Genomic DNA, 10,000 nt, shown 5'->3' with positions numbered 1-10,000 from the left:
ACACCTGAGAGAGAGAAGAGCAGATGAAGCTAATGCTAAAGGAGCTAATGCTAAAGCAGCATCCCAGCATGCATCAGGGGATGAACAGCCGTGAGGCATTCAGGGGGTGTGGGACATTCAGCTGCTTACGCTGAACAGAGGGGGGTCCCTGGAGTGAGGATGGAACCCCTTCAGGCTGCAGCCAGACACCTCCGCCATGCCCCGCCCCGTCAGCTGGAACACACCAGTGCTGACACACACACACACACACACACACACACACACACACACCTGAGTCAACGCCATCACAGGTGCGGCCTAAGAATGCTGGGTAATGCGGTGTGAACCTACTCCTTGTGCCGGGGGGCGCAGACGATGGCGATGGCCTCCGGCAGCATCAGCTGGTAGGAACAGTGTGTGTGGAGGTCAACGCTGGACAGGAAGGCCGTCTGCGTGGGGTGGGTCTGCAACACAGGTCAGAGGTCAGGGGTCTGCCACACAGGTCAGAGGTCAGGGGTCAGAGTGTGTGTGTGTGTTACGTGGATCCATCCCAGCGTGAGCAGCTGCTGCTGGTCCTGGTGTGTGAACAGCTCCTCCTCGTTCTCGGTGTGACAGAAGTCGGGTCCCGCCGTCTGCTTGGGGACGAGGACGTGTGTGAGCAGCAGCTCGTCGTGCGTCTGGGGGCGGAGACAGAGAGGGGGCGGGGTCCGGATCAGGGTCAGGGTTAGCCCTGACCCTGACCCCGCCCCCACCTACCAGCCGTCCACACAGGACGCCACACGTCTCAATGCCTCTGGAGCTGTTGGCGGCGGCCAGCAGGAGGAAGCGGCGCGTCAGGTCAGTGGGGATCACCACCCGCCTCAGGCCCTCCACCCGCCTCAGGCCCTCCACCTGCTGGGCTGAGGAAACAAACACCCCCCCGTCAGCACACAGCGGTGTGGGCGTGCACCAGCAGCTGGTGTGACGAAGCTGCTGTGGCTCCGTGTAAAAGAACTGAACAAGACACAAAAGACACTGCGTGTCCCAGACGGCGGTGCACGGACGACCAACGGTCATCGTGAGGGGTGTGGGGGGGTACCCCCCGAAAATGGGGTTGTTTTCCTGCATTGAGGACAACATCTTGTGTTCAGTTTCCCTCCAAAAACCCCCTAAAGCCAGCAGCTGGAGCTGAACTCTCTTTATTTCTGTCCTACTTGATGCAGGAATGAATGTGAGATTCAACCATTGAAAACTTCATTCACTCTGAAGATACAGTCAGACTAAATATTACTCAGTGTTTACTGGTAGTTTACTGAGACTAGAAGACATTTAACTCTGACCACCACCAACACCATTGGTATGACAGAGTTTAGTTTAGATTATTTATTTAATTCAATAACATGATTTTTCATTTCAATTTAAAAAGACATAAAACATCAAGCGAGGTGAAAACACATTTACATCATCGCTGGTTATTCCTGCTGGTCAGAGGGAACAAAAGTCTAAGACTACTAACAAGTATTGATAATATCTTTCATTGACCTTCTGATCGGTCTGTCTCCACTCCCCCCCCCCTCAGCATTCACCATTTGTTTATTAATGAGGACTTTAACACAAACTCTACTAGAAACACTGGATTCTTTTGATCGATGGTCCTCTCCTTGTCTTACACCAATTCACGGGTTCAGCTTGGAAAAAACAATATTTTGTTTTTCATTGGACGAGAGGTCATGACCCCAGTGCATATTTAATCATCGGGAGCGTTCGGGTCACTTCGACTAAATTCCGTCAGCATGCGCGCTGACGAAGAAGACGACAAAGAAGAGCGAGAGAAAAAGTTTTCTCTCGGGGATTTCACAAGTCCAACAAAGTTTGAACCTTTTTTTCCTAAAAATAAGAACGCGGCTGTGGCTTCACCGGCTAGAGACCACAGCCGCGTGGAATTTACACGCCTATGGCGACGTGGACAATGGCTACAGCAAGCCCAGTGTGTGTGTGTGTGTGTGTGTGTGTGTGTGTGTGTGGAGACTCACTGCAGACACCAGCCAGCTTGGCTGCTGATTGGCTGACAGGACCTGGTGGTTGGTGCCTGGTAGGGAACACCCCCTGCGGCAGGACGCCATCTCTGATTGGCTGGCGTGACAGACAGGATCCATCCGTCACCTCAGGCACTTTGGCCCCGCCCTGTAGAATAAAGAAGAACTACAAATACCCACAATGCTACAGTACCAATACTAAAATACTAACACTACAGTACCCACAATACTATAATACCCACAATGCTACAGTACCTAGAATACTGCAATACTAATACTGCAACACGCACAATTCTACAGCAGTACCTACAATACTACAATACCTACAATGCTACTGGTATTACCTGTTGCCCCGCCTTCTCTGCTCTCCTATTGGCCAGCTCCTGCCGCCTCAGCTGGTCCTCGAAGTAGCGGAACTGTTCAGACTCGATCTGCATCCGCCGCAGGGCGGAGACTCGCTGGCGCTCCTCCTCCAGTAGGAGGAGCCTCCTGTCTTCATCCAATAGGGAGAGATGCTGCAGCTGCTCGCCACACCCATCCACCGCCTGGCTCTGAGGAAACAGGAGGTCACATGATGCTGGTGAAGGCCCGCTAGCAGCTGCACCATGCGCTGGGGGGCGGGGCCAGGGGCGGGGCGGGGCCCACCTGGAGGCGCAGGTACTCGGCGTGCTCCCTGCTGTACTTCTCCTGCAGACGCTTCTTCAGCTCGTCCTTCCGGGGGAACGCCACTTCCTGTAGCTCCTGCAGAGGGGGGGTGTTAGCGCGAGCAGGATGCTAACGTTAGCTTAGCTCAGGGCGCGTCACCTTCATGATGAGGCATTTCTCGGCGGCGCTGCAGTGGGGGTAGTCCCTGTGGGCCGGCAGCTTCTCCACGAACAGCCTGGAAACAAACGCCATCCGTCAGCCTGACGTCACCTGACCTGTGACATCACCAGGGGGCGGGGCCGCGCCTCACGTGATGAACTTGGTGTAGAGGACGTAAGCGTTCTCCAGGCTGCCCTCCTGCAGGTACACCGCCGCCATCCGCTCCATCTCCACGCCGGAGCGGAAGTAGCGCCGCGGCTCGATGTCCTCGTTGATCTCCACGCTGCTACCCAGCTTCCCCAGCGCACGTACACGCTCCGCCGCCGCCAGCGACACGTCCGTGTAGTCCGGCTCCGCCGCCAGCTTCTTCTGCACCGCCACCAGCACACGCCCAGTCAGGTTAGGGTTAGGTTTAAGGTTAGGGTTAGGTTTAAGATTAGGTTTAAGGTTAGGTTTAAGGTTAGGGTTAGGTTTAAGGTTAGGGTTAGGTTTAAGATTAGGTTTAAGGTTAGGTTTAAGGTTAGGGTTAGGTTTAAGATTAGGTTTAAGGTTAGGGTTAGGTTTAAGGTTAGGGTTAGGTTTAAGATTAGGTTTAAGGTTAGGTTTAAGGTTAGGGTTAGGTTTAAGATTAGGTTTAAGGTTAGGGTTAGGTTTAAGGTTAGGGTTAGGTTTAAGATTAGGTTTAAGGTTAGGTTTAAGGTTAGGGTTAGGTTTAAGGTTAGGGTTAGGTTTAAGGTTAGGGTTAGGTTTAAGGTTAGGGTTAGGTTTAAGATTAGGTTTAAGGTTAGGGTTAGGTTTAAGGTTGGGATTAGGTTAGGGTTACATTGAGGATGTTTCTTCTCTCAGCTGTAATCTGCTAATAGTTAGCATATCTTAGCATAAAGGCTGAAATAGCTGGAGTTCAGTGGCAGGTTTCTGATTGGCTCCTCGACATCTGTAGCGCCTCCATATGGAGCCAATCACGTTCAAGTGTATGACCAGTCACATGACTCCATTCGGGGCGGCAGTGGCTCAGCGGTAGACCAATCGTCTTGAAGACAGGATCGCCCAGCCATCGGGGGTTTGAATCCCGCTCCCGCCAGAAGATCCTCCGGAGTGTGAGCTGACGGTGGGAGGCGTCGGCTCACCTCCCAGCCACTGCCGGAGGCGCCCTTGAGCAAGGCGCCGTCCCCCCTACAAGATGCTCATTGGGGGGCGACCCTCGTGCGCGACCCGTCACTCCGCCTCCCTTGTACTCTGTATGTCCTCTCTGTACTAATTGCATGCCTACACGCCCCTAGTGTGTGTGTGTTCAGGGGCCGGTAACCTCTAACCCCTGTGTGTGTAATTAACACATATGTACATGTGTGAAAAGAATTTCCCCAAGAGGGACAATTAAAGTACTGGTTATTATTATTATTATTATTATTCCAATCAACAGTCCATCACAATGTCTCCACACACACACACACACACACACACACACACACACACACACACACACACACACACACACACAGGTCACTCACCAGCATGTTTAGACTGAAGCCTTGTTCCATCATGTGTGTGTGTGATTGTGTGTGTGTCACAGGCCGTTCTCATCCCGCAGCCGCCTCGTCCCTCTGCTGCTTCCCATGATGCTTCACTGCTGGACACAGACGGAGTAGGTTTGGGTGAATCGTTCATTTAACTCCTGCATGGAGTTAAACACCAACCACGATCAGCCAATCACAGCGGCCGCTCTGAGAGCGTTATTACTGCCCGTCCTTCAGTTTGGTCCCTGGTTACCATGACGACCGGTGAGTCTCTGGTGAGTCATGACACAACAGAGAGAAACATGCCTCCCACTCTCATCTGCTACCGGCGTCCTGCCGGAACGATCACCTGATGTCAATCAATAACAGCCAATCAGAGGCGTCGTCCCCGTTTGACCCCAACGAACATCTGACCCCCAACGGATCAAGGTGACCCTCCAGTCCACCAGGGGGCGCTGCAGCCTGCTAGCAAACAACAGGCACCAGAAAAGCAGAGCGGTGGCAAGATGTGGGTAATGGAGTTAGCATTAGCTACGGCTAGCAGAAACAATAGAGTTAGCTACGACTAGCAGAGAGACAATAGAGTTGGCGTTAGCTGTAACATGGTGACAGTTGTATTACCGTTAGCATTAGCTGTAACATGGTGAGAGTGGTATTAACGTTAGCATTAGCTGTAACATGGTGAGAGTGGTATTAACGTTAGCATTAGCTGTAACATGGTGAGAGTGGTATTAACGTTAGCATTAGCTGTAACATGGTGACAGTGGTATTAACGTTAGCTGTAACATGGTGACAGTGGCATTAGCGTTAGCATTAGCTCTAACATGGTGACAGTGGTATTAGCATTAGCTCTAACATGGTGACAGTGGCATTAGCATTAGCTGTAACATGGTGAGAGTAGTATTAACGTTAGCTGTAACATGGTGACAGTGGCATTAGCGTTAGCTGTAACATGGTGACAGTGGTATTAGTGTTAGCATTAGCTGCAACATGGTGACAGTGGTATTAGTGTTAGCATTAGCTGCAACATGGTGACAGTGGTATTAGCGTTAGCTGTAATTTGGTGACAGTGGCATTAGCGTTAGCATTAGATCTAACATGTGACAGTGGTATTAGCATTAGCTCTAACATGGTGACAGTGGCATTAGCGTTAGCATGAGCTTTAACATAGAGACAGTGGTATTAGCATTAGCTGTAACATGGTGACAGTGGCATTAGCGTTAGCATTAGCTGTAACATGGTGACAGTGGCATTAGCGTTAGCATTAGCTGTAACATGGTGACAGTGGCATTAGCGTTAGCATTACCTGTAACATGGTGACAGTGGCATTAGCGTTAGCATTAGCTGTAACATGGTGACAGTGGCATTAGCGTTAGCATTAGTTGTAACATGGTGACAGTGGCATTAGCGTTAGCACTACCTGTAACATGGTGACAGTGGCATTAGCGTTAGCATTAGCTGTAACATGGTGACAGTGGCATTAGCGTTAGCATTAGCTGTAACATGGTGACAGTGGCATTAGCGTTAGCATTAGCTGTAACATGGTGACAGTGGCATTAGCGTTAGCATTAGCTGTAACATGGTGACAGTGGCATTAGCATTAGCATTAGCTGTAACATGGTGACAGTGGCATTAGCGTTAGCATTAGCTGTAACATGGTGACAGTGGCATTAGCGTTACACCTTACACACCGTAAATTAAATAAACGTTAGCTGTTGGTCGTATTCGTGGCGTCTGGTGAAATGACTGATTGATGAAGCCGTTCACTGATTGGCTGTGACACCTGCAGCCCATCACATGTGGGCGTGTCCACACCTTCACTCAAATATCCTGCTCAGCCACATTCACTGCTCCGTTACCTTTGACCCCTTTCACACCATCAAGTGGAAACACAGCGGATCCCACATGGATCATGTGACCTGTCAGCACCGTCTGAGGAGCGGGGTCTGACCAGAAGTGGAACCAGATACTCAAAGACCGGGTTTAGGAGGACACAGCCCACTCAGGGTTGGCTGGGGTCACAGGGAGATCAGCTAGAGGTCAGCCCCGCCCTCAGGATCCAGAGGGCGGGGCTGGGACCGAACCCAAACCCCTGACAGAACTGGTTCTGGTTCTTGATGCAGATCCTCCCACTCAGGTCACCTGACAGGTGTGTTCACAGGTGAACCAGAACCAGTCAGGCTGAAACATCCCGCAACACCCCTGGGTTCAAACTGTTACCCCTGACCTATTGTCATAGGTCAAAGGTCAGACTTCAGACCCCCCCCCCCACACACTGGAACCGGAACCGGAGCCTTCATCATTAACGTTCAAGCGGAGACAACCTGCCCGAGTGACGTCACACAAGAAATCAGTTCCTGATCACTCGGTTCCGTTGGGACGCAAGAGACACCCGTTACACCCTGAACCGGACGGAACCGGATCGAACCCCCGGACCAGCCGCTGTCCTTACCGGCTCCCGCTGACGTCCACCACCTGTCGGCATCACGTGCAGCCCGGACGGACCGGTAACCCGGGTCACAGCCCGCCCGTTCACACCGGACGTGGACGCAGTCCCGGAAGTCCGCACGTACCGGTCCGGTACCGGTCCGGTGGGGTGGGGGGGTCGGAGGCGGATGAAGACGAACCGGAGCTCCGGCGGCTCCGAGCGGCGACAGAGGTGGAACTCAAAGATCGTCTCCGAAAGAGGATGACGGCCTCACGACTTCCGGTTTCAACGGGCTGCAATCTGCGCATGCGTTAATCTTGAAGAGTATAACAGATCTGACGTCTCACTCTGACGCCTTTTCTGGACACCGACCGATCAGAAGCTCAGACGTCTGACGCATATCTGTGGATGCTGTTAATGTGACGTCACGAGATGTGACGTCAGAACGCGAGCGTGTTTGATGTCAGGACTTCATCAGCTTCATCCTCTGGACTCAACTTCTGTTAAAAACAGGAAATATATTTTATTTTTTAGAAGGCAGAGTAAAATATGTTCAATTACAAACCTCTAGACTGTTCTGGTAAAGTTTGATTTCTATAAATGTAAATATAACAATCATTTTTATTTTTAGGATTCTTTGTGATAAATAAAAGTTAACAGAACAAAAACACGTCACACCTTTAAATACCTGAACCACCTATGGATTACCTGAATGGATTTGATGTTCTGTCACGTGACGTCCTATCATTTGTCAAGTGCTCATTCTATTCTTTGTTTAAGGTTTTGAACAAGCAGCCTCTTCCGGTTCTGCTGGTCGAACTGGTTTAACTGGTCTCTGGCTCCCCCTGTCGGACGCTGGTCGTCATGACAACCTTCACATGAGGAAGAGGAGAGGAAGATGGTAATTCTTTAAAGGTCGGCGTTATTTTCAGCATGTTGGGGGTGAGCCTAAAGAATTAACGATAAGTAAGTTGACCTTTGGCCTTAGCAGAATGCTAGCAGGATGCTAGCATGATGAGTAAAAAGAAGTAAAAAGCAGAAGCGCGTCCAGCCGAGGCCCGGTGCCTCAGACCTCCGGGAGTGAAAGAGGAAGTCACGTCTGAAATCAGGACGAGTCGATCGACCAATCAGACGTCCGACACACGAGGTAGAGCTGGATTTATTGATTCTCTCACATGTTCATTGATCACTGTTGAACGGTGATGATTATCGTATTAAAACTCAAAGTCAAATGATTGGTTCTAGTTCAGCTTTGAATAAATAAAGATTTAAATAAGATTTAATAGAAGAAGACAGTGATGTTGGGGGATTGGTTCCCCGTTTGGTTCTCTGTTGCTGAAACTTTAAAAAAAAATTGTATTTCAAATAAAGGTCACGTCCTGTTCGTCAGTTAGGAGTTATTACACCTAATTCTGTCACAATCACAATAATTGTTTTTTGGATTATTTGAAAATGAACTCAAGAAGAAAGACCTGCTGGAAACCAACACGGGAAAACTAACATCTGACCTGAAGAGCTGACGGCTGACAACGACCTACACACACACACACACACACACACACACACACACACACACACACACACACACACACACACACACACACACACACACACACACACACACGTAATTCTACTAATCATTAAAATAATTTAATGACTTCACATTGACAAAAGCTTTACTCTTATCATCAAAGAGTTTTAATTAACATCTTTGATAAAAAGTGTAATTAATTACTTAATTTCCGCCGCGCTGATAAAATAATGTACCTTAAACTTCACTAAATCTTTAGATCAGGTATAAACTAAATCACTGTAGTCTTACTTTGGAGGAGTGTTCTATTAAACATCTGGTCCTCAGGTGGTTTTATTTTGTAGAAGCGGAAGTGCCGCCGACAGGGGGCGTGGCTTCCGTGTCCAGGTGTGTTCGTCTGGCGGACATGGGGCTGGTGTACTCGGAGGTAAGAAGACAGAGTGTCTGGTTTCTGGCTGTAATCACTGAACTGTGATGTTTCCTCGTGTTTGTTTAATTATTTCTCTTCCGGTTTGCGTTCCTCGGTCGCACGTGAGGATCCGGTTCAGCGGCAAAGCTAACAGAACAAAGGAAAGAACAGGATTTCATGGTGACGTCAGCAGAATGACGTTTATCACATGTTCATGAACACATGTCCTTTAAACGACGTTCTGGCGTCACATGACCGTCCCTCACCTGCTGCTCACCTCTGATTGGCTGCTCAGGAGCTCCGTTTGTTTTTTTGCTTAGCTGCTGCTAGCTGCTGCTAGCTGCTGCTAGCTGCTGCTAGCTGCTGCTAGCTGCTGCTAGCTGCTGCTAGCTGCTGCTAGCTGCTGCTAGCTGCTGCTAGCTGCTGCTAGCTGCTGCTAGCTGCTGCTAGCTGCTGCTAGCTGCTGCTAGCTGCTGCTAGCTGCTGCTAGCTGCTGCTAGCTGCTGCTAGCTGCTGCTAGCTGCTGCTAGCTGCCTGCATCACCTGGTTGTGGGCCACGCCCAGATCCAGCTACATCAGTTTATTTAGTTACCTCCTGACACACACACACACACACACACACACACACACACACACACACACAGCTGACCCTCCTCCTCCTCCTCAGCCCGCCTGTCAGACGGCGTACAGCGGTGACGTCCGTCAGCTGTATCACTTCCTGAAAAAAGACCCCGCCCAGCTGAATGTGCAGGAGGAGCACACGGGGGACACTCCCCTAATCGCTGCGTGTCGCCGTGGCAACCTGAAGGTGGTGCGCTACCTGCTGGACAACGGGGCTGATGTCCACCTGACCAATAAGGTGCTTACGACCTCGATGTCATCATGTTGCTAACCTGTGCTAACACACCTGTGGTGCTAACATCTGTGCTAACACACCTGTGGTGCTAACACCTGTGCTAACACACCTGTCAGAAACAGAGGACGTGTCTCCACTACGCGTCCAGGAGGACCTTCTCCCTGCTGGACTACCTGATGATCTCCATCCTGATGCCCATCCTGCTGCTGGGCTACTTCCTGCTGGTGCGTTCGCTGACAGGTGTGTTCGCTGACAGGTGTGTTCGCTGACAGGTGTGTTCGCTGACAGGTGTGCTCCTGATGGTTTGTGTTTCAGCTACAGAAGCAGAGGCAGAACGTGAACCTGATGGAGGCGCTGCTGGACGCCGACGCGGACGTGGACGCCGTCGACTACGTGAGTGTGATGAGCCGCCGCCCGGCGTTAGCTTCATGCGAACATCAGCAAGCCGGAGGACTTCCTGGTGC

At 50.6% G+C, this 10,000-nt stretch overlaps 2 protein-coding genes across 4 annotated transcripts in view; one reads left to right on the top strand and one right to left on the bottom strand.

The window, feature by feature from the left end:
* The window catches only part of stambpl1 (STAM binding protein-like 1), a 9,466-nt gene extending 765 nt beyond the window's left edge, over nt 1–8,701 (bottom strand). The window contains exons 1-14 of one of the 3 annotated variants that reach the window (XM_068306319.1): nt 8,563–8,701; nt 7,449–7,612; nt 6,765–7,240; nt 4,307–4,425; nt 2,950–3,167; nt 2,799–2,874; nt 2,640–2,735; nt 2,339–2,545; nt 1,992–2,142; nt 736–878; nt 519–656; nt 331–443; nt 130–229; nt 1–4 (exon numbers count right to left, since the gene is read on the bottom strand). The exon at nt 1–4 is cut by the window's left edge and continues 765 nt beyond it. In XM_068306319.1, coding sequence (XP_068162420.1) covers nt 1–4; nt 130–229; nt 331–443; nt 519–656; nt 736–878; nt 1,992–2,142; nt 2,339–2,545; nt 2,640–2,735; nt 2,799–2,874; nt 2,950–3,167; nt 4,307–4,339 — 1,279 coding nt within the window. In that variant the 5' untranslated portion in view covers nt 4,340–4,425; nt 6,765–7,240; nt 7,449–7,612; nt 8,563–8,701. Of the gene's footprint in view, nt 5–129; nt 230–330; nt 444–518; nt 657–735; nt 879–1,991; nt 2,143–2,338; nt 2,546–2,639; nt 2,736–2,798; nt 2,875–2,949; nt 3,168–4,306; nt 4,426–6,764; nt 7,241–7,448; nt 7,613–7,716; nt 7,790–8,562 lie in introns of those variants that run through there. The other 2 variants (XM_068306322.1, XM_068306321.1) reach the window with 2 other exon arrangements.
* ankrd22 (ankyrin repeat domain 22) overlaps nt 8,615–10,000 on the top strand; it is a 2,205-nt gene continuing 819 nt past the window's right edge. The window contains exons 1-4 of the mRNA XM_068306326.1: nt 8,615–8,698; nt 9,348–9,539; nt 9,653–9,760; nt 9,852–9,929. Of these exons, the coding sequence (XP_068162427.1) occupies nt 8,678–8,698; nt 9,348–9,539; nt 9,653–9,760; nt 9,852–9,929 (399 nt within the window). The 5' untranslated portion in view covers nt 8,615–8,677. The remainder of the gene's footprint in view (nt 8,699–9,347; nt 9,540–9,652; nt 9,761–9,851; nt 9,930–10,000) is intronic.

This window comes from Antennarius striatus, chromosome 21 (genome assembly GCF_040054535.1).
Source record: "Antennarius striatus isolate MH-2024 chromosome 21, ASM4005453v1, whole genome shotgun sequence".
Classification (NCBI taxonomy): Eukaryota; Metazoa; Chordata; class Actinopteri; order Lophiiformes; family Antennariidae; genus Antennarius; species Antennarius striatus.
Note: the sequence above shows the minus strand (reverse complement) of the source record. Positions and strands in the feature narration are given on the sequence as shown.